This window comes from Meles meles, chromosome 7, assembly GCF_922984935.1.
Source record: "Meles meles chromosome 7, mMelMel3.1 paternal haplotype, whole genome shotgun sequence".
In the NCBI taxonomy this organism is placed as follows: Eukaryota; Metazoa; Chordata; class Mammalia; order Carnivora; family Mustelidae; genus Meles; species Meles meles.
The window spans coordinates 147650369-147674036 of NC_060072.1; the positions used below are offsets into that span (position 1 = coordinate 147650369).

General features: G+C 61.0%; 1 protein-coding gene across 2 annotated transcripts in view; it reads right to left on the bottom strand.

Moving 5' to 3' along the window:
• Window positions 1-23668, bottom strand: part of LOC123946614 (phosphofructokinase, platelet) — a 51880-nt gene that overhangs the window by 6305 nt on the left and 21907 nt on the right. Inside the window, exons 3-19 of one of the 2 annotated variants that reach the window (XM_046012169.1) lie at window positions 22363-22440; window positions 19738-19927; window positions 19137-19302; window positions 18120-18164; window positions 17851-17959; window positions 15099-15194; window positions 13759-13851; window positions 13042-13167; window positions 11795-11859; window positions 11263-11332; window positions 10998-11144; window positions 9418-9488; window positions 8297-8384; window positions 7688-7840; window positions 3404-3556; window positions 1598-1762; window positions 91-152 (exon numbers count right to left, since the gene is read on the bottom strand). In XM_046012169.1, the coding sequence (XP_045868125.1) occupies window positions 91-152; window positions 1598-1762; window positions 3404-3556; window positions 7688-7840; window positions 8297-8384; window positions 9418-9488; window positions 10998-11144; window positions 11263-11332; window positions 11795-11859; window positions 13042-13167; window positions 13759-13851; window positions 15099-15194; window positions 17851-17959; window positions 18120-18164; window positions 19137-19302; window positions 19738-19927; window positions 22363-22440 (1877 nt within the window). The remainder of the gene's footprint in view (window positions 1-90; window positions 153-1597; window positions 1763-3403; window positions 3557-7687; window positions 7841-8296; window positions 8385-9417; window positions 9489-10997; window positions 11145-11262; window positions 11333-11794; window positions 11860-13041; window positions 13168-13758; window positions 13852-15098; window positions 15195-17850; window positions 17960-18119; window positions 18165-19136; window positions 19303-19737; window positions 19928-22362; window positions 22441-23668) is intronic. The other variant, XM_046012168.1, reaches the window with a different exon arrangement.

Below are 23668 nucleotides of genomic sequence, written 5' to 3' on the forward strand. Positions count from 1 at the left end.
GGTGAGCGATGACCGCCCCGGAGTGCTTCAACCCCGTGGCCAGGTCGTCTGGGGAGCTGGGGCTCAGTGACCGAGCACGAGCGTCCGTACCTGAGTACGAGTCCCCTCTGAATGGTGGTCTTCATTTTCTCCGTCAGGTGCTCCACATTGGACTAGGAAAGAGCGTTCAGTTAGCCCGGCACCCGCCACCACACGACCCCGCACGCAGTGGGGGGCGCGGAGAGCACGGCTGCACGGCGAGGACGGGCCGGGGTGCGAACGGAGCTGAAGAGACCAGCACCTGCGGGCAGGCAGCGCGCTCGGCCTGGAGGGCAGCCGCTCAGCTGGGCACAGACAACGACCAGGGACCCGGCGCCCCTGCAGCACGCGGGGCGGAATAAGTAGTGCCTTTCCCTCTTAAGTCACGAGTTCACGTCCTCCGTGTGCCAAACCTGCACGTACCAGCGCCCCTTGCTCCTGTGCCTGGCGCAGTCTTCTCGCTCAGAGCACAAACGAGCACACCTGAACTTGTGCATAATCTCCTGACAGCCTGAGCAGGATCTGGGGCTGGAGAAGCTTTTCTAGCCTTGCAGTTGTGCACAAAGTTTGTACAGAAGGGATTCTGGATCCTGAGCACGGGAAACGTGCCCGGGAAGGAGGTGTGTGCGTGTAAGCAAATCTGTCCTCACAGTGGTTGCCCGTGGGCTGGGCTGGAGACGTGTGTGCACCGAGCCCCGCCTCCCGGTGGTTTCTGCAGGACAGACGGTCAGATCCACGGTGTGAAGAAATTCCCCGGTTAAGTCTGATAACGAGTAAAACCATCAAGCGGGTCTCTGCTTGATTCGTGGGGTCCAGAAACATAAAGACATTAAGGTTCCTGCGCTCACTTGCGCAGCACACAGAGAGTTTTATCTGTATTTTCGTGCGAGTCGTGTCTGTCTTCCTAAGGCCTGTCCTTGTCCAGTGCCCGCCTCCTCCTGCCCCAAGGGGGACGGGGTGCACAGCCCGACTCCCCTGCACTTGCCACTCGCCCCCGATAAAGCTGGGGCCCGAGGGAACCTTGGCCGATTTGGAAAGCGCATCTCAACCTTAGGATCCCCAGGTGAACCCTGATGTCAGCTGCGGCCCCAGGTGCAGATGACACGTTAGTGTCGGGGAGGGGTCTGTTCTGACATCGGTCCCACCCTGGCGGGGGTGCTGCTGGGTGTGGGGCAGGCGTGCAGGGGAACTGTCCTCACCCTGAAACTGCTCTAAAAAATACATTCTGTTAATTTTTTTTTAAAGTCTTTAAAGGAAGCATGCAGTCAGAAAGCAGGTATTTTGTTCTTAGTGCCTTAAGCCCGCGGTCCCGGTCCCGCCAGCCCTGCAAGCGCCACGCACACCCCGTCACACGCCTCGCGCTCCAGGGAGCATGTGCGCCCGCGACCCTCCCGCGCGGACACCCACAGGAGCCGGGCGTCCGCTCACGCCCCTCGATCCAGTGAGGGGTCCCTGAAAGCGTGTAGAATTTGGTGTCCTGTCAACCCCGTCACTCTCCCCGCAGAGCCAACCACCACGCGTGCGACCGGACAGCAGCACCGACAAGTGGGTCACCGGGGGCCCCGCGGCAGGGACGTACCTGCAGGTCTCGGATGTCAAACGGCTCCTCAAAAATGTAGGCGGCATCGGCTCCGGCGGCGAGCCCCCCCATGTTGGCCAGGTAGCCGCAGTAGCCCCCCATGGTCTCGATGATGAACACGCGGCGCTTGGTCCCGCTGGCCGACTGTTTGATGCGGTCACACGTCTGGCCACAGAGGAGGACACAGGTCATTCCACCGTGGGGGCGGCCAGGGCTGGGACACGGGGACAGAGGCTGCGGTCCCCTGCGCCCCCGGCCCTTGCGGCTGTGCTCGCCATCCCTGCATCCTCACACGCCCACCGGGGGGATGGGCCAGCTCGCTGGGGCTGCCCGTGCGGCCTCGCGGGCTGCGGGCCCCGTCGCGTGGGTGGGCTTCTGAAAGGCTCCCTGTGACATCCGGGTCCTGCTCCTCCTCAGTCTAACCCCAAACACGACACCCCGGGCTCCGGACAGAGCCCCTCAGGAGTCTCCCAGACGCTCAGACAGAGGACCTCTAAGGAAACGCCTGCCACGGGTCAGCCTCGGGACACAAGCTCAGAGCTGACACAGCACACAGTCGCCCGCCGCCTCCCCGCGGCCTCCCCAGCGCAGACCTCCATGCATGCTCCCGGGACCACAGCGCCCCACCTGGCCCCGTGCCGGACGACCACTCTGATCCGGGTGGGCCCGGCCCGCCCCGCCCCGAGACAAGGTCTAAGTACGCATCCGAGCCTCACCCTGGGCAGCCCACTCCCCGCACCAGCTGCAGCCTGTCCCGCTCCCGGGGGAGAGGACCGGGGACGGCGGCCACCGGATGTACCAGCTCCTCATCCAGCAGCCGGCCCCTTCGGTCACTAAAACCAGCACCGACAAAGCTTCGGTACGGAAGGCAGCCCCACCCCACGCTGGGGGCACAGGTCGGGGGACAGGGAGGAATCGGGAGCGTGGACATCCCCACACCGGCCCCGTTCACGGTGGGAGGGTCCCCTCCCACGCCCAGACGCCCTGCCGTGGCAGCCAGACCGTTCTCCCAGCAGTCCCCGGGCCACAGCCCCACTCGCCTCAAAACTTGAAGTGACAGTCCCAGCATCGCTAATGCCTCGTCACACGTGTTTTAAAAGCAAATTGTGTGAAAACATAAGGAGGCGCTCAGAACAGGGTGAAGCCGAGAGCCGCGGACCTGGACCGGAGGACGCAGTCTTGCTGGGAGGTTAGCCCCCACGACGGGGATGTTCCTGAGAATTAGGTCAAGAACATGGCCCTCCCCTGGCCCCCGGCCCCCCTCCTGTTGGGGGACCACGCCCCACAGCAGTCCATCACCACGGTACCGATGTCTGGTACCCATAGGGGCAGACGGTGCCCCGGGCGGGGCCTGCCAGATCCCGGAGGACGGGAGCCCCTTTCCAGGAGCAGAGCCTCCGCCTACACAACCAAGGGTGCGTCCGAGCCACAGATGTGCCTGCTCTCCCCTGGAGAGTTCCCACTCCCGGGCCCCGAATCCCTGCACGCACGCCACCCGGACTTGCGCTGAGCCCTCCTCACACCCCATGGCGGGCCAGCCGTCCCCCGAGCGTGAGCGTGAGCCTCCTGGGCACAGCCCACGAGAGACCAGGGTGTCCTGCTTTGGGGCATGCAAGAATGACCATCGCCCGGAGCCTTCAAGGACCAGCCCCGTCCCAGCGATGCCACGAGCCCACACTGACCAGCCACAGGAAACCTGACTGCAGTGCGCTCCTTCTGCGGCACCGCGTGGGCTCCCTCTGTGCCCACGAGAGCGGAAGAGAAACTCCCCCCAAGTCCGCCCGATGGAGCCACAGGGCCTCTTACCTCCACCACGGCATTGAGGCCAGTGTCCGAGCCCAGGCTCACGTCTGTGCCCGGGACATTGTTGCTAATGGTGGTCGGCAGGATGCAAATGGGAATGCAAAACTCCGGGTACTGGTCCCGCAAGTGGGCCAACAGAATGGCACTCTCGAAAGCCTGAAGCAGCGGTGTGAGCGGTCAGCGGGGCGTCCCCAGCACCCCCCTGCGAGCTGCGTCTGCGGGGCCAGGGGCGTGGGAGCTCCGGGACTGTGGGAGCTGGGATGCAGGCGCGGGGCACAGGCCTCCAGGAGGAGGGGACGCAAGCCGGCAGGCGGCAAAGCAGGAGCCAGGGAAGGGGGCGTGTTAGTGGACGGACGGCCATCCCTCCTTGGCAGCTCGGAGGCAGCAAGGGAGGCCAACTGGTGGCGGGGTGTGGGGGGCTTAATCAGGGGCCAGGCCAGCCTGGCAGCTCTGTGCCATCCATGGGGCACAGTGGCCCTGCAGCTTGGCCTCGGCAAGGACCCCAGCACCAGCATGAAAGGCAGTCGGCAGGGCGACAAGCACTGGGCCGGGGAACCCAGCCGGCCGCGCCTCTGCTCTTCCCCAAGCCCTTCCCGGGACTGACACAGCAGCCGGGAGCCGCCAGAGCCCCACCGCTGCTCGGGGACCCCCAGCTGAAGAGTCTGCCTCCGAGGTCAAAGAGGGACTGTCACAGGCTGGCGGGTGGAGGTCGGAGGTCTCTGCCTCCAGCGTTCGTTAGTGGCACAGGCCCCCCATCTGCCAGCCCCGAGCCCAACAGGCTCGCCGGACAGCCGGGGTTTGAGAGACCACCCACGGGCACACAGACGCCCCCCGCACGGGCTGCACTTCCCCCCCCCCAGGTGGCCGCCGTGCACTGTGGCAGGAGCGCACCAGGATGGGCAGGGGAGGCCCAGGCCTCCCGGAGAGGCGGATGCTCTCCACGGCCTCCTGCTTCCCCAAAACACATGGGGGCCTGGAGCTGCTGTGGCCGGAGGACCTGTGGATGGTGGACCTGTGGCGGGTTAGTCCGGGGAGCAGCCAGGAGGCAGCTGAGAGGGTCACTCCCCTGCCTCGTGGCCCTTCCGCCTTCACCCTCCTCCACCTCAGCCTGCCCCCTCCCCTGCATGGACCCTGCTTTTCGGCCCCAAGGCCCAAGGTCAGGGCCCCACGTGCTGTGCTAGCGTGGGCAGGGGTGCAGCCGGCTGTCCCGGAGTCACAGGGTGGGCTTTAAGGCCAGGAGGGCAGTTAGCATCCCGAAATCCGGCATCTCACAACCACAAGAACTTTCTACGTTCTGGTTCCTGTTGCTCCTCTTTTTCTCCTCAATCTCCAGGAAAACGACCGGGACCCTCCAGCAAGGACAGGGAACAGCCTTGCCTGAAGCGGGAGCACGTGGCTGGAGGGCGTATCTGGTCCCAGGTCTGGGGAGCAAGGCAGACCCGCTTTGGGCTCCAAGTGCACGGAATTTACAACACAACAGCCCCGCACCAACGCCGAGAAAGACAGGAACCTTTGTAGGGAAATAACCCTGCCCCCATCTCCTTGTGCTCCTAACTTATGCGGCCACCCTCCCGGCCCGCACGGCACCACGAGGCTCAGATCGGATTGGGATGTCTTGGGTGCCAGTTCTGGGGACGCAAACACAGCCCCTCATGAGCCGCGCAGCCGTGGTGGGACGGCTTTCTGAGCCGCTGCTCAGAGGGGCCCGGGAGTCACCGCAGCCTCCAGGAAGCACGAGACGCACAGTCTGTCCGAGGGACGTCCCAGTAAGCCAAGCGTCCTCGCTGACACGGAGGACGTCAGCTGTGAGGACAGTGACCGAAGTGCCCAAGATCACGACACGTCCGGGGGCCTGGGCCCTGCGAACACGGGGCCGACGGCTCCCTGCAGCCGGCCATGCTGAGGTCGTGGGGGTCAGCTGCAGTCGGGCCTCTACCCGCCGCACACCAGTGGTACCCCAACAGCCCGTTCTGGCGACCGAAACCACCCCAGGCATTGCTGACGCACCCGGGGGCAGAATCCCAGCACAAGAGGCACTCGGGGCAGCCGGTGCACCTGGACAGGAGGCCACGGGCCCACAGCCGGCTCACCCGGGCAAGAGCTCCTGGGTGACGGGCCCACACCTGCACGGAACTCACTCTGGTGCTCGGTCCCTCTGGAGCCCCTCGGGAGCAAGCAGGGCGCCCTGACCCATCCCCTTAGCCCCGACGGCACCTTTCCAGCCGGCTGCTCCCCTCTGTGTGGCCAGCCCCGCCGGGTTCCAACCCAGATCCAAACTCCACATGGCTTCGCTCCAGCTTGCACAAACACCACTCCGTATGAAACCCAGCCACGTCCACACACCCTGCCCGCACCTGGGTCCCAACCAGGACACGACCAGCAGGCGCAGGAGTGGGCGTTGAGGCTCCTACACAGGTACCCTGGGCATCCAGCTCACCACGGGTCACAGGCCAGGACAGGGACCCTGGTGCCCACGAGTCCACCCATGGGCCTGGGCCTCAGCACACGTGCACACCGTCTCCCCTGTGAGTGTGGCCTGGACCAGCCCAGACACGAAGCTGCCACCTCGTAACTGGGCAACCGGCTCAAAGAAACTCAGACAAGCGAGAAACCCAATTTAAAAGCTCATTTACCCAATTTCCAAACCCCTCCAGGGGAGCAAGGCAGACCATTTAGAGTTTCTGTATGTATTTTTCTATCTAATCTTCATAACCTGGAAACCACGTTTTTAAGCAGAGGATCCTGGAACTCTAAAGCGGGAGACCCCTGGCTTCGTGACACGGAGCACACACCCAATGTCACAGGGAAACCAACACCAACCGAGGCCCGCCCCGCCGCCGCCAACTCCCGAGTACCCCGTCCCCCAACCCCCGGAGGGCTCCAAGCAGGTGACAGTTAGGAAACATGAACTTGCGGTTCCTTCCACCGAGCATAAGCAGATGCGGACTCCAGCCAAGGACAGAGAAACAGCAGGAAAGCACGGACGACGGTCACACACAGGGACGGACAGTGACCCTCCCATGGAAGCCTGGAGCCTCAGCAGGGGCTGAACTGGTTCCCAGCAGGCAAAGCAGGAGCAACAGTCACCAGGACGGCGGGCGTGATGGCCCGGAGACAGGTTAGCGGTGCGAACAGGGGCGCTCCGGCGTGGACAGGCTTTTTAGTAAAGGGCAGGCTTTTTAGTAAAGAAACCGCAGAACGGTGAAGCAGCTCAGAAAAGCAAAACAAAACAAAACACAAAAAAGCAAAGTGCTAAAGCATTACTTACCGCCTGAATTTTATTTAAAAAGCTTCTCTTTTATTTACCAGCACTAGAGACAAACGTGATCCCACGGGGTTAAGAAAAAGAATCCTAGGAAAACGCTCTTGGGATCTGTGTCCTCTCGGGGAAAATAAAGACTGGAGAGTTTGCTGAAGAACCATGGACGCCAGATTCAAAGGAGGAGAAGTGCATTCTGCTCGTTACTGTGCTGTGAGCTCCCACGCCACTCCCCCGGCCTGCTCACAAACAGGGGACACAGGTGTGTTTCTGCTTTGCTACTGCTTCTCGGCAAAAACAACCAGCATGGCAGCACTGATTTTTCAGGTGTGAGGGAGTGTCCCCGAGTCACAGCGGGGAGAACGGTGCCAGCGGCGGGAGCCACTGGGAGGACGGAGGCCACCGGTGGGTTCAGGTCAGTGAACAAATTAGAGCCCTCAAGCTCAGGTTGAGGAATCCTCATCCATTTGGGGGCATCAGACCAGGATTTGTCATAATAAATTATTTTATGATCCAGGGCTTCCTGGGATCGAGTCCCACATCAGGCTCCCTGCTCGGCACGGAGCCCGCTGCTCCCTCTGCCTGCTGCTCCCCTCTCTTGGGCTTGCTCTCACTATCTGTCGCTCTCTCTCAAATAAATAATAAAATAATTACAAAAAATTAATAAAGGATGTTATGGGGCTGAAGTAAATTTGGTCCAGCCAAAAAAAAAAAAAAAACACAAAAAACAAAAAACAAAACAACAACAAAAAAACCCACCTAACTTTAACGATTAGCCGAATCACAAAATCCTAGCCCACGACTAGGGGAGCCTCAGACGCTCCCGGTCACTGAGGGCAGGCCGCAGCGGAGCCCCGGTGCTGAAACAACTCTGGGGCTTAAGGAAAAAAAGAAAAAAAAAAAAAAAAAGGTGTTTCTGGAAACGAGCCGGGGTCTCGCTGCTGTCTCTAGTGCGTGGCAGATAAAAGCGGGCCAGCGCCCCCGCGTTAGCGTCCGCCGCACCTGCTCTGCCGGCCCCACGGACTTACGTCAGTGATGGTGTTGAGCGCTGTGTCCGCGCCGATGCTGAAATCGGAGCCCGGCACATTGTTGGAGACGGTGGCGGGGACCATGACCATAGGGACACAGAGCTCCTCGTACCTGTCCCGGGCAGCCGATAGCTCCAGCAGTCCCAGGTAGGCCTGTCGGGCAGTGTGCAGGTGTGGGGGAGGGGAGCAGAGGGCCGTTAGGAACACGGAAGGTGTGAGGGTCACCAGACAGGTCAGGCAGGAGGGACACCGCGTCTCCTGGGGGCAAGCGTCTCATTGTCTGAGCCCTTCCATTTTCTCTAAAGCAAGCGGAAAGGTCATGACGGGACTGATCATGGTTGAATAAAAAAAGGTAAGGTCTGCGGTCCAACGTGCAACGGTAAGTGGTGGGGTCACATGACCACCCTGCCTGCTGGTGGCCCATGGGCCTCAGATTCGAGAGGGACGACCACCTGTGCAGACGGGAGACGCACGCATCCCAGGTGGGGAGCCCCGCCCTGCTCCCGACTCGGCTGCTCCCGCGCCCCCCGCCCACTGCAGTGTGCTCGCCGAAGCCTGCCCACGCTCACCCCCTACACCGCCGGCAGGCACCCCGGGCCAGGGACGCACCTCGAATCCCCCGATGATCAGCAGGGCGTTGATACTGTGCGTCCGCATCTGCACGGCGATGTCCTCCAAAGACTTCCCGGGCAGCGTGCTAGAGACAGGCCAGTGCACACGTGTGGCCGGGCAGACCCCGCACCACGGACGACACCCCCCGCCAGCACCCGGGGAGCCCCGCGACCCCACGAGCCGCACCCTGCTGGACGGCAGAGCTGGGGAAGCAAGGCTCCAGGGAGTGTATTTAAAACAACAAAACCAAACACCACAAATGGGAAGGGATGCTCGGCTGTGCGGTGCCTGGACCCCAAGAGAATCCCGACGCCTCCTCAGGGAAATGCGCTGTCCAAGCTTGTGAGTGTTCCTGACACCGGACCCCCTGCTCGGGCAGCTCCCCCAGCCCGGCTCTCGGGAACGCCGCGTGCTCCCGCTCCCTACTCTCCTCCTGTAGCCAACGGCTGGGCCAGCGTCGAGGACCAGACGTGTGACTGCTGGCCCAGCTGCGGCCGCAGAGCCGCGGACACCCGCCCTCCTCTTTCCTCCGTGCAGACGAGGTGTTTGTGCTTTCAGTGCATTTACAAGAACTCCCAGGACAAACTGCGCGGGGTGGTCGGGGCAAACCAGGGGGCTCGGTGGCAACGACAGGGTCCCCCCGCTTCTGAGCACAGCCACCACCGTGGAGCAACCCCGGGCTTTTGTCAAAAGCACAAGCATGTGGATGTCACAGCTGATTGGAAGGGGCCCGGGGCTCACAGGCGGACACGTCGGCTCCTGGACGGAGCCCCGGCGGCCCCAGCAGCGGGGCGGGCAGTGAGCCGCGGTGGAGAAGCCGTGGCTCCGCAGCGCCCGTCTGCAGCCACCATGGGGCTCTGTGCATCAGCAGAGATCAAGGACACTGCAACACAGTCCCCGAGTCACGCGCCTCGCCTCTGCTGCAGGGCACATCCCGGGGGCTCCCCAGAGCACGGCCCGGGTCCCTCATGGGGGGGGTGGCTGGCACGTGAGCCAGCACCAGCTGCCTTCAGGGTCCCTTCCCCAGAGTGAAAAGCAGCAGTTTCAGCCCAGCTGCTGTCTAGGATGGGAGCCCTTCCCCTTCCTGAGAGCTGGTCAGAACGGGACGGGGAAATTACCGTTTGGTCCCAAGAATGGAGCCTCCTTGGCCGGTCCAGCCTCCGACATCCCCCCAGCCGATCTCCTTTATCTGGCGCGCAGACGCAGTCGAGGGGGGGGACAAACAAGGGGGTGAGCTGCGCGGACGGCTCCCAGCTCCGCACCCTCTGCACCCTCCCAGGGTCCTGCGAGGCACCCAGAAGCTGTCCCCGTCGTGTCCCTGAGCGGGTCAGGTGGGTCCTGGGGTGAATCCCGAACCCCGGAAACCTCACCCCGGCCCTCCCGCTGCCTACCCCCACCATGCAGGCCAGATCCAGACCTCAGCGGGCCATGCCCTGCCCATGGGAATGAAAGAAAGACATATTGTTTTTCTTAGTTGATACAAAAGAAAACTTCTTTAATTAAAAATTGAAAGAAACCTCAAGAATGCAGGTGAGGCCAGCTAGAGGCATGCACACAGGCCGTCTCCTGGGCTGGCTCCCCTCCCCGGTCCTAAGAGTGTGGTCTGGTCCATGGGCGCCAACCTCTCTCCAACTCCGGTCTCCAGCCCATGCTTCTTAAAGACCCTGAGCACAACCCCTGCCAGCTCCCAGGACACCTCCCCCAAGGGCATCCGGTCACCCATCTACAGGTCCCGTCCTGCTTCTTCAAAATCCTCCTGTCTTCTCTGAGCAAAACCCAAGTTCTTTCCAATCACCTACAAGCCACCTGGCCCATCCCCTTCCATCGCCCTGCTCGGCTGAGGCAGCAGCCACGTGAGCGCGCCATCCCGAGCCCCTCTGGGCCTGGCGCTGTCCTCGCCCAGCAGGCACGTCCTCGCGGCCACTGGCTCAGCGCCTCCGTCCCCCGTCTGAGACTCCCTCCCCAGGGGCGTGTGTCTCTAGGGTCCCAGGGCAGACCCCTCCTCTGGGCATCTGTGCAGCGCTGGTCCCGGCCCAAGGTGCCACGTCCCGTGCTGCCCCCCTCACTCACCACCCTCTCCCTCCCCAAGCTACAACCTGGCAGAGGGCAGCTCTGCTTTCCGCACCAGCGGGCTTCCCCGGGGTAAGAACTCGGTACGTTTTGGGGTGATCAGGCCATAAATACTATCCCGCAGGGCACACTGCAGCCTCAGCCACATTATCTCAACTCCTGTGGCGTGTGACCTTGGTCATGCTTATCTGAGTCTCCATGCCTCAGTTTCTAAATAAGGAAAACGGGGCTAATACCTCAGGTCTGCAGCTCTCCTTGGAGTACTGAGCGTGCACAGTAAGCACTCAAAGGGTCTGTTCGCTCCTTTCACCAAAGCTTTCCTCCAAGTGCTTGGGGGCTGCATCCCACTCCCACGGCACAACAGCCTCTGGGGGGCACACAACCCGTCCCCTTCCCTCCTAAGGCCGGCTCCCACGGGTCCCACCGGCTGTACTGCCTGCAGCCCCTGAGGAACCCCGGAGGTGTTCTCCACACGGAGCGTCCTGCAGCATCCAGGGCGCGTACCCCACAACGGATCTAGAGCAGAGTCATCCTACAGAGCAGCGTCTGCGCTCACCACATGACACAGCCCTAGGTTTGCAGCCTTGGAAGGTCTTCCGTCTCCCAGTGACGTCCCCCAGGGACTCACCTGGCCTTTGGCGAAGCCCTCGAAGCCGTCGTAGATGGCGAGCATCTTGTGCCCATCCGCGATGCCCACGCGCACGGCGGAGCGCACGGCGGCGTTCATCCCGGCAGCGGGCGCCCCCACATTTATGACCGCCACGTTACAGTTGCTCTGCGAGACAGCGAGGGCACGCTGTGAGCGCGGGACAGGCGCTCAGCCCAGGAGCCCGGGGGCGGGGTCCCCAGGGAACGCAGGGCTCGCTCTCGGGGCGGCGCACAGCGTCACCAACCTTCACAATCTGATCGTCCGGCAACTTGATGGCGAGCCGCTTGTAGGTGTTCAGATTGGTCTCGAAGCTCCTGGAAGGAAAGGGGGCCATCGGGCAGAGGTCAGAGGGCGCATGGAGCGTGAGGGGAGGCCCTGGGAGAAGGCCTGTGCCGGACGCGGAAGGTCCGCACACCCCTGCTCGGAGCGCTTGGGGCAAGCAGGCAGCCCTGGGGTCACCCCGCATCCCCGAGGCCCCAGTATCTCCAGCTACGGTGTCTGCCTGCTGAGAAACCTGGTCTTTCACGCGCTGGGTGTCCCGCCAGCCGCGTCCCCACTTTCCATCTGCCCCTCCCTAAGTTCTCCAGCACCCGGCTGGCCAGAAACCACACCGCACACCAGCTGGTCCCCCAACTGCCCATCGGGGCCCTGGAGCTGCCCAGTGGCACCCTGCAGCCTATCTCAGCTTCCGACTTCGTCTACTGGGACAGAAGGAGCACAGCCCTGGGGCACGTCCCACGCCAGCCCCGGGGACGCAGAGCGCTCCCGACAGTCACCTCCCGCGGAGCTGCACAGCATCCTTAAATCTCCTCTCGTCCATGGCCTTCTGCACGTCCTGGGTCTTCAAACAAAAAAGAAGAGAACATGTCAAGGCTCCCACGTCTGTGGACGAAGAGGGCTGCCACACCGGGCGCCTCCTGCCAACTCAACCCGGTCGTCCCCACCTTCCAGGCTGGCAGCCCAAGCTCAGCCAGTCACTTGCCCCTGCCAGCAGCAGCCGGCTGCGGGGGACACGCCCGGGCCTGCCCAGCTCAGGCAGCTTGGTCACAAAGGATGGGGTGGGGGTCGGCCAGCAATCCCAGAGAGGGAGACCCTGAGATCCCCAGGAGAGCGGAGCCAGAGTGAAACCAGGCTCTCCGATGGACACAGCCTTCTGAGCGACTCCTGATCTGATTCTGCTGACCAAGAAGCACGACAGAACCAGCCTCTCGGGGGAGGGGGTCGCCGCGGGGGAGGGTGACAGAGTGGGGACCAGGTCCCCGAGGAAGCGGCCCACCCCTCTCAACCTGAGCATCTCGGGCAAGTAAGTCCCTCTCTGAACCTCAGCTTCCTGTGATCGCCATTGCCGCCGGGGGTGACAGGACCGTGACAGGACCGGGCCAGGCCCTTGACGGAGAGCAGGTGCACACACAGCCTCGCACCCTCGTGCACACACGTCTGCTCACCCCAAGGGCTTCTGGGAAGTGTGTTTCTGGGGCTATGTTCAACGCGTCCCTGCACGTAACCACGTCCCCGTCTAGGTTACACAACACATCCACTCAGAGCTGCCAGAAAGGCCAGGGAAGGGACGGTCACGGGCGGGCTCCGGAGAACAAAGACAGGCACGGCCTCTAGTGCAGCTCGCTGCGCCCGCTGACCCCGGAAACCATCACCCGTCCCTGCGTCCCGGGGCCTGAAGGAGGCTGGGGCACCTCAGGATGCCACCCGCCTTAGCCGCCCCACGGCCACCCCTCTGGTCAGAAGATGCTGAGGGACAGGGGGCAGGGACGCGGAGATGGGAGCAATCAGCCCCAACCCCTCCCCGCTGGACGCCCTCCCCGGAGCCCCCACAGACCCGCGTTTCTACACGTCATCATCGTCTGCACATACCCGCTCTCTCAGTGTAGCAGAGGTTATGTCCCATGCCCCAGACGGGTGACCTCAGGGCCCCCTGCCTTCCCCGCGGGCAGCAGCTCGGTCCCGGGGAAGCTGCTGGAAGCCCGTGTTGGACTAACCAGGGAGCGCGTGGACGCCCGGAACTCACCATCTGCACGCACTCCACCAGGGGCAGCCTCACGGCCTGGTTCCCGCTCAGCGACACCACACAGGCCGGGGTCTCCGGGGTGGCTTGGAGAAGGGCGACCACGGCCTCCACCCCCATGCGACTGGCCTGGAAATGAGAGTCACGGAGGTCAGAGACAAGGTCCAAGGCCGAGGCACCATGCCCCCTGCCTGGCCCCGGGCTCCACCGAGGCATGAACACAGTCCCCCCAGGAGATGCGTCCCTGAGCAGAGGCCGGCCCCACGGTGTTCAGAGGGACCCAACCTGCCTCCTGGCCTCCAGGTCTGGTCCCAGAGAGCCACTGACTGTCCACCCGCCTCCAGCAAGGAGATGCCGACCCCACTAGCAAGGGGCTGGCCGGGTGCAGTGAGGGGGAAGGTCAGAGGGCAGAGAGCACCCAAGACCAACACCCACGAACGAGTGTGGACTGGGCCACTCCAGGGCCTGCCTCCAGACGCGTGCACATGGGCTCTGTTCCCTGGGGTCCCTGTCAGCCTCGGCCCCCCAGGTCTGAGGTCTCCCGGCATCTGTGTGATGGGGGCCGAGCCCGGTTAGCATGTCCAGGACGGGCCACCCACACTGCTCAGGACGGGCCACCCACACTGCTCAGGCACAGACGCTCTCAACGGGACGGCGTGCGGGCAAACCGTTCCCCCTCGCCCCGGCTGAAGGCACCGGACCGTCTCCCTCCTCACTCACCAAAATCCTGTCAAAGGCTGAAGGAGTCCCGCCTCTCTGCACGTGTCCCAGGATGGTCACCCGCGTGTCGTACCCCAGCTGCTTGACCACGAGCTGCAGGAAACGCAGCAGGTTAACCCAGGGGGTCGCTGCATCCTAGGCGTTGGCGTCCCCGGGTCTTGGCTACTCCTGCTTCGCACCAACACGGAAAAAAATCCTAGTTTCTAAATTTCACTTCCTACAAGGATGCTTCACTTCACCGTGAGCTGAAGTTTCTTTTTGGGACCACATAAAATCTGTCTCTCCTACCTCGCCAGTGAACCTAAGTAGCACGATTTTTGAAAAGGACTTGGCATCCCGGGTGTTCTACAGGAATGTAGACGGTCCCCTGCGTCACCTTCAGCGGGCACAGCTATATCTGAAAAGCACACCGTGGTCAGCCACGGCATCTGCGCGGGCTGGCCCCACGAGCGCACTGCAGGCTGCGGGGCCCGGCCCCGTCCTCGCCGGACCTCACCTCCTCCTCTCTGAAACACTGCGGTGGGGTGGGGGTGCGTGAAGCCCGTGGCCCTTGCTCTGCGGGCCCGTGTTCACTCTCCTTGTGCTTACGTGGGGAAGAAAACCTTCTTTCCTTCTTTCACGACTGGCCAAGCACCTTCACCCACAGCTCCCCAGGACTCGAGGTCAGGTGCTCAGCTGGTCAGGGAAGGAGGAGAGAGTGCGACAGAGAAGCCACGTTGCAAAGCCTGACAGTGTCCTTCGGCTGACAGCGTCCTTCGGGGTGATGGACGGCTTCACCCAGAGCCTGCCCGCCCGTCTGTCGGTCTGTCTCCCCAGCGTTCCGTCTGGAACACGCGCAGTCAACCTGCCCCGCTGGAGAGCCTGGCCCATCCCGTCGGCCCCGGGGCTGACACGCCAGGCCAGCACCTTCCAGCGAGCTGCACAGCAATGGGAGCTCGTGGGCAGCCCTCCACCGGGCCGGGTGTGGCACAGGTGCCCATTTGACAAGCGCTCTCATCTGCGGGAGCACGGGGCTGTGCGTCCCAGTGCCTGAGCCTTGTCCCTGGTGGGGCAGCCGGCGCCTGGCGCTGGGACCCCCTGTCCACCCCGCTGCGTCTCGCCGACCGCCAGGGCAGCTCCGGGGCCTCCGGGAAGATTCCCGACAATAAGGCGGGAGCTGCAGGAGACTCACCCCGTTAAAGTCATGAGTCATTACGAAACCATCTATCAGTATCAGGGAGAACAAAAAGGGTTTTCATGATAATAACAGAACGTTCCAAACCCCAACCCTGCCAGCACCGTTAAAATCTCCCCTTTCCGGGCTGCCGCCCGAGGAGAATTGCAGAATCGGACACACTCACCTCCTTGATCTGCTCGGAGGTAATGGGTTTATTTTGCGTGTCTATGGCTCCCTCCGCCACAATGATGATATTCAGTCTTTTTTTCCGGGCACGGTTCTAGGGAAAACAGAAAATGAACATCCTCAAACACCTAAACTGTTTAAACAACAAACAAATCCCGGCCCTTTGCCCCCGGTGAACCTCGTCTTGCCGGTCAGTCACCTAGTTTCTCAAGTAAGCTGGGTTTCCACCCATCCAGGCGGGGAAAGGCCCTCCCAGCACGTTGCTGGAGGCATCAGGGGGCGGGAGGAGCCTGTAGGATGGCCCCAGACGCCGCAGGCCGGCAGCCGGCCCCCCAGACCGGGGGCCATACTTCTTGGCCTTTTGGTCCCAGAAGGCAGTGAGTTCCGCGATGCGCCCCCATGGCACGTTTATGCAGCCAACCAGGCTTCCCATCTCCGCAGAAACCAGAGCCTCCCACCACCCCACCGTGAGCCCATCCGAGCACAGAGCCCTGGGCCTGTGCGGGAGGCTGGAGGGGAACGGGGGAGAGCACGGGGCTGGGGACGGCCCCGCTGGCACTGTGCCCACACCTGCAGTCCCCACAGGCTCAGGGCAGCCGTCACCCAGCGACACCCTGAACTCATTCTCATCAAGTCCGTTCTCTATCCCATCCCAAGTTACAGACCCTCCCCGCCCCCCGGGGTCGGGGGGAGGCTGTGGACAGCCCCCCCGCACTGGACAGTGCCTGAAGCCACTGCACCCTGTGGAGCCTGGGCGAGCCCCCGGGGGTATCCCAAACACAGTTTCGTGCTGGGCTGATTGCTTTTCAATAGACACAAACATGCCCTACTTGGAAGAGCTTACTGTTCCTACTCAGGAATGTTTTCTAGGAGGCGTAAAGATGTGGCTCGGAGAACGACTGCGACGCGTCCGTGAGTACGGGAATACGGCCATGGAGCCGCACGTCATCCAGAAAACGTAACACTCCCGAGTCCTCCCCACAGGCACGCGGATAAGCCGCCTTGCCTAGACAGGCGTGCGGACGCCTCTCACTTCCTTGCCTGGACGCATCCCTTCCCTGAGTCCTCACGACACCATCAGGGACCTGAAGAATGTGGGGTCATTGCCCAAGGTCACCGTGCAGGTGTCAGAGCCCAGGCCCAACCCCAGGACCTGTGATGCCGCGGAGAGGCCTCTCCTGTTCTAGAACAGAACGCCCGGGATCTGGGGTGTACTGTGAGGCTTGCTTCCTAGGCCCACTTACTGGACAAGATATTCGGGAAAGACTTACAGTGTTACATCCTGACCAATAAACATGAATTACAGACACGGTGAGATCAAGTGTTTCCGCAAGGGGGAATCCAAGCCAAGCCGTCCACCTTACGTCCCCCGACCCTCCCCGAGGGGAACCCCGACATGTTCTTGTCCTAAGCTCCTGGTTCATCAGGTCGAAACCCATGGGGGTCTGCAGATAAGGCCACACAGTTAGGGAAATAATCGCCAAATCTAACAGACGGCCTCAGCCCTCCCTCACCCGGACCCGCTGACTACTGTGCATGGCTTCGGAGCAGGGGCGTGCTTCCCTGTCCCCAAGGGCTGCCACCAGAACTTGCCTGTGACCGTGTGGCCCTGGACCAGGCCTGGGGGTGTTGGGGGGAGGAAGAATGGCCGGCGGGGACGGGCATGGCCCCTGGGGGGATGCGACCACAGCTAACGCCCCGTGCATTGGTGATTAAATGCGTGTCTCAGAGCCACACAGAAGGACCAGTCTAAGACCAGGGCCACCTCCAAGGTCACGCAGCCAGCTGTCAATCGCCCCACACCACCGGCCCACGTCCCCAGGTCGGAACAGAGAAACGACAAGTGGATTTATTACATCCACGGGACTACTAGGATGTGTTCCTGCCTTCGCCGGCCCCCCGCAGCCGCGCCCCACCTTCCTAGGGGCACGATTCTCCAGCAAAGCCATCTGTCATCAACAGCTCCTTACATGTGGGTCAAGTACGTTGCTCAAGTTCCTTTCTTGGAACCTGTCCCCTTGAAGCTGGCGGCAATGTCCTATTGCGCATGTACCCTGGCCGCACGCAGAGAGTATGTCCTTGCTGAATACAACCACAGCCAGCCTGGGCCACACACTTACCTCCCCACCTGCAGAACGGGGATGACACGATCGGGAAATGCGCCCCGTGCCCCGAGTTCTGTCCCGGGGGCTAAGCTCGTAGGCCCTCCTCAGAGGCCCTCCTGCAGGGAAACTGCCCTCCATGCATGGGGGGGACACAGGCAGCCCCAGGCCACAAACAGAGGGCAAAGCCTGGTGTAAGGAACCCCGTCTGTAACCACGCGTGAGACACGCCCGGCGCGGGGGCGCTGCACAGGCCAGGAGGGGCTGCGACCTGCCCCGCGCTGCTCTGCCTGACTGCAGCCCAGGGTTGGGACAGGGGTCTGTTCACGCTGGTGCGTGGAGGCGGAAGAGGAGGCAGATTTCCCCCCGGACTCCGGTTTCTCCTAACAGCCTCATCTCTGCTCAAGACCTTCCTTCAAGCTCCAGGAAAAACAGTTTTGGGGTCTCTCTACGGCACCCCTTCACGACCCTGGGGGGCTGCCAGACATGCGAACAGCCAGGGTACGCAGACCCTGCGTGACAAGCTCGAACTCTCTTGAGAGCTACGGCGTTTCCACGTGTTTGTGACTCCGCCCAGACAGGGGCCCCAAGGCTGCGGCCCATTGCCGTCAGAGGCCCTGGTGGTTGGGGACACGGAACGCACGTTACCTCGGAGAGCTTGACGCACATGTCCTCCTGCCAGCCCTCTTCTGGGGGCGACTCCGGAAGGAACACCCAGTCCGCTCCACAGGCCAGGGCGCTCACCAGGGCGAGGTACCTGCCCAGAGACAGCGCTGGTTCTGCGAGGCTGCGGCCAGGCACCCTCCGCGCGGAGGCGGCCCCGGGCAGCGTGCAAGGGGGATGGCGGGCCACCAGGGGACAATGAGGGGGCCAAGCGGAGGGTGCTCGCCGTCCAAGCCGCGTCTCCCCATACGTACCCGCAGTGTCTCCCCATAACCTCGAGAACGAAGGTCCTCTGGTGGCTGGAAAAGACAAAAGAAACATCCACTGACCACCACGGGAGCAGTGAGAAAAGCAAAGAGGAGAGTGCCGCCCGGTCGGACAGGCCTGGTTCACGATGATGGCAGGACTTGCGCTTCCAAAAAGCGCCCATTTCCTACAAAAAGCAGATGCCACTGTGCTAGCATTTTGAGCTCTTGTGAGCAAAGGGGCTTGAGGTTACTCACTTCACAGCCAGTGTTTGCTCTCCCGCACACACGCACATTCCTGGACACCTCTGTGCCGGTGACCAGCTGCCGCGCTCAGCACAGGGGGGCAGGGAGCCGCCCAGGCTGGGCCCCTCCAGAGCCAGGAGCACAACCTCCGGGCTCTCCCGTGGTCCACAGGGTCCTCGCCCGTCCACGGAGCCAGAGGACACGGGGCATATCCAGTTCTGCTCCCCTGCTGGAGACCCTGCATGGGACTTCCCAGTAGCATTAGTCTGTCTGCCCTCCAGAAAATACTTATTTCTTCTAAAATCAGGGGTAGGAGTAAACTTTCACAGTTGAAAATAAACAGTCAACGGGAAACAGTTTTCTCGCTCTGGTTTCTAACATTCAGTCACAAGACTGGATCAAACACCCATCTGGGGAACCCTCCAGGGCCGGCACGGACATCTACACCGCAGCACAGAACACCCCCATGAGGGAACCCTCCAGGACTGACGTGGACGTCTACACTGCAGAACAGAACACCTGTCTGGGGAGACCTTCAGGGCTGACACGGACATCTACACCGCAGCACAGAACACCCCCATGAGGGAACCCTCCAGGGCCTACACAGACGTCTACACTGCAGCACAGAACACCTGTCTGGGGAGACTTTCAGGGCCAGCACGGACGTCTACACCCAGCACAGAACACCCTTACAAGGGAAACATCCAGGGCCAGCACGGACGTCTACGCCGCAGCACATCTAACCCACCAGCCCCTCCCAGGCTCCTGCGGCTCTGTTACCTCTGGGCGGTGGTCATGATGGCGTCCACGACCTCGATTATCCTGTGCAAGGCGGAGTCCGTGCCGATGGTCATGTCAGTCCCGCAGAAGTCGTTGTCGATGGACCCCACCATGCCCACGACGTTGAGGTGCGCGTGCTTCTGCACCTGCTCCTTGTCGATCTCACCTGCGCGGAAACGAGCACCGGCCGTGACTGAGAGCCGCCACGAGTGGACGTCCCGGAGCCCCCGGGGAGCGGAAGGAGGAGCGCAGTGGGTGAAGGGCAGCCCAGCGCACCCTCCCCTCCACCCCCGCGTTCTCCTCTGCAAAGTGGGGACACACAGGAAACCTATCTCCGATGGCCATCACGGGTGCTACTGGAAACTGTGCCAGGAGTGGGTGGTGTCCAGCACGAGGCAGGACCCGGTACCCAGAGCTCATCGTTTTTGGAGGCACGAGGTCGAGTGCCCAGCCTGGGGGCCCGGGAGACCGGCATCACCACCATTGATACCTCTCACAGTCAGACAGCGGGCATGGGGGCTCAGAGCTCTCTGAAGGGAACAGAAGAGGAACAGAGGGAACAGAAAACCCACAAGGGCAACACACAGAGGCAAGGATGTACCATTTTGAGCCAACTCCTCCAGCAGCCCACTCCACTCTTTCCGGAAGATATTGGCCCCCGTGAGACTCCCGTCCCCGCCGATGACACACAGGTTGGTGATGCCCCGCTGAACCAAGTTCTGAGCAGCCTTCAGGCGACCTTCCCGTGAGCGGAAGGCTTTGCAACGAGCACTGCCGATAATGGTCCCTCCCTGGGAAAGAAATGAAATCACACGTGTTTTCCTTCTTCCCGCAGGAGAGGAAGCGGTAGAGCTCAGCACATGTGAATACCACTGTATACACACAGGACCTGCAAATCTAAGTTCCCCTTGTTTGATCTTGTAAGGTGGTCAAGTGTGGGGACAATGGACAAAGGCCCGGGCACCATGCCCAGGGCAAGCCAGGGAGGGTCTGGAGACAAGGACGGCCGTCAGGTAAACACGCAGAGGATAAGAGTCTGCAGGACGGCCCAGCAGTCCAGGAGGCCTATGGCAGAGTGGTACAGCGTGGGGTGCCGGCCCCCACCCCCACTGAGCCTCAGATGGACCAGGCGCTGGCCAGCAGCTGTGGTGAGAGAAGGCGTGTCCGGGCGCCCCCGTAACAAGTCCCCTGTTCCATCAGAGCTCACCGTGTGAAAAGGCAAGACAGGAACCCGCGAGCCAGAGGGGCTGATTTTTGCACATCTCCCTGCCCCTCCCTTTTTAAAGGCTAAATCTTAAGAGAAGGCAAGTTGGATCAGACAAACTTCCACGAGCGAGAAGTCGTGATTTTTCACATTCGGTTTTTCAGAAACAAAAGATTCTTAGTTGTCTTTAGGAAAAAGCACGGTTCCTTTCCACGCACCACACGTGCGCTTCTAAAACCCTCATCTGTGGGCCATCCTCCAAGGGCACGCTCATTCCGCAAGCGGCCCTCCCGAGAAGGGAGTCTGTGTTAAGGACTGGGAGTGTGGTGGGGACAGTGCTGTGGCCCTGCACAGCAAAGGGGAGCCCGGGGCGGAAGGCGCAGGACACACGGCCACGACCAGCTGGTTCCCTGGACTCTGCTTCCACCGAGAGGGATCGGAGCGTCGTGCGCTTTTTTGAAACCGGAAGCGAAATCGGCAGCTGGTCCACACCAACGGGATCACAGGCGTGGGACCCCCAGAGCGAGGCTACAACTGAGGAAGGTAAAGAAGGCCTCCTTCCCTGCCCCCACACACCCAGGGGCACCTGCACACCCCGTCTCCCCGGGGCGATCACATTCCACCCGCCCTCGTGTCCCCACCAGGGCCACCGAGATGTAAGGGGCCGAGAAGGTCACCGTGAGTCACACGCACGGGGTGACGTGATCACCGCACTAAGGTGCGTGGGGAGATGGGGCTGCTCCCATCATTAGCCTTTTTGGTCGTAGCACTTTCAACACCTGCTGTTCTAGCGACTTTCAACATTACAATTTGTAGGCAGCACAGTGAACACGAGGACTTATGGGACATGATCCCGGACTCAAGTTCCTCAATTCGTCCCGCACCTCAGCCACTGTGAGTGTGTGTGTTAAGAAAGAAGACTTACTCTCCGGGCGGCTCTGGAGGGGGCAACGCGGTGTCCTTAACCACCCTGACTGGCCGGAGATCATCTAGAACTCACTCGCCGTCCACCGGGAAGCTTGTGCCCTGTGACCCGTAGTCCCCGTGTCCCCTCCCCCAGCCCCCCTGGCAAACACCGTTTTTTCTGTTTCCGGGAATTAAGCTTTTTCAGATCCCACGTGTGAGTGAGACCACAGGGATCTGTCTGTCTGTGTCCGCCTTGTCTCGCCCTGGAGGCCCTCCCTCGCCGCCCCAGCCCGCAGGATTTCCTTCCTTTTGTGGGGCTGCACATGTCCCCTTCCTATCTGTGAGCCGCGGGCACTGGACCCTTTCTTCCACGCACTGGCACCTTCAGTGGGACCAAACCGATTCTGGTTTCTGGTTTAAAAATACCCCAGTGAGTTCCAGATTAACACAGAGCTTCTAAACACATCCATTCTTCTCACCTAATCCATCTCTCCCAGGACTGAGAGGCCTCCCTTAGCTCTGGGGCTTGGGGAATTTAAGGCATGAAACATCCTGGCAGGTTTCTTTCAAATTCAAAGTAAGCAATTGTTTTGCCTGGAGCTGTCCTTGCCTCATTCCTGGGAACACCAGAGCAATTAGCCTGGGCTGGTTCAGGCCAAAACAGGGTGGCTGCTTCCCACTACCTCCTGCCATCCTGGAGGGACCGTTCCCAGCCTTTGTTACAGGGATACAAAGTGAGTCTCAAAAATCCAACAGGCAGGGGTCTGTGCCGTGAGCACTGCGCCAACAAACCCAAGAAGCCTCAATATTAATCTGGTCTTAAGAAGACAAAGCCTGAAATCCACTACGAGGACCACAGGGAACACTAGGGGTCACAACATAACTTTTTACTGCAAGAATAATCCCGTTTGCACGATGTAAAGCTTTCTAAAAATGTTAATTACATGACAAATTAAGGCTGGTTTGGTTTTGTTACCATGTGAGTAGGTGAGAATAACACCAGCCAGCACATTAATCCGCGTTAAGCATTACTGGAGCTTATGCGCAGAAGGTTTCCGGGTAAAGGAGGGACTTGACTTACTTTAGAGAAACAGAGTTTTGCAAGTCAGCACGTACCACTTGCAGAATGCTGGAGACGCTCTCCCAGTTGGCTTCCACGATGTTTCTGCCGCCATCGACCATGCCTTGGTAACCCTGGGGGAAGGGAACGGAGATCCTTGTTAAGACGGGGCTAAACTCTAGTGAGACCTTACATGGATGTGTGAATTCCATAAAACACAAAGGACGAGGACCCTGAGCCCCGAAGAGCAGAGGGGTTGGGAGCAGCCCGAGGCGAGTGCTCGCTCTAAGCCTTCCGTGAATGGGCACTTCTTGCCAGGCTCACCAGGAGCGCTACGGGGAAGAAGACAGTTTATCACCTAACAGCGCCCGAGAGCCTGAAAGGGGAGATGCTTCCCCCCAGACCGTGTGTACTCTAGCAAACTCCCATGCAAACAGTGGTGTCCATCACACTGCGTACAGGGGAGCATTCAGTTTGCCCGTGTGGCCCGTGCTACCCTGCACAGACACACCGTGTTTCTGAAAAGCACCGCAGACATCCGTGCGTGGTCACGTGGACCTCCCTGTGGTCAGCAGCAGCTGACCACCCCGAGGGCCAGTGAGTACGTGGGATGGGAGTGCTCACTTTCGGCCAGAAGCCCAAGGACCGTGACTTTACAACTCCATCTCGCTTCCCCCCCAAGACCGCACAAGATCAAGGCATCCGGAAACACCCATGTGTGTCCTTACCTGCGTGGCTCTCTCCAGGACACTTAACCTTACAAAGGAACAGACACTGGCCATTTACAAAGTTTATCATCACAGATCCTTATAGGGGATTCAGACCTCCTAACCCAGTGAAGGTCAAGAGGAACAGAAAAAATAAGGATTGCTCAAAATGGAATGGTCCACTGAGTAGAGAACCACGTGTGCAAGTTAACCAACAGGACGGGGGCCTTTACAGGCCATCGGGACGCAGCTGTGCTTACAACGGACACTTTCCGCCAAAAACGCGCTACCGTCTTCTGTAAGACACCGGGGCAGTATGTTACATCTTAGTAGCATGTAACACATATTTACCTATTGTATACAACACATATGACGTCTGACTAGACTACTGTATATCACGACACACGGTATCACAGATTTCTGCGTTATTCGGAGAATACATTCACATATACTGCCATAAATTATACAGAACGAACCTGCTCTCAACTTCGCTCCGTTCGCTCTCATTCCATGCCACCCTCCTCCCTCCTACTTGTCACACACAGAACACTAGGCTGCCAACACGCACCTGGGTCTGCATGTGTACATATTTAATATGCTACACAGATATACATTGTATGACATGTAATAATGTTTATATGTGTCTAATATACTG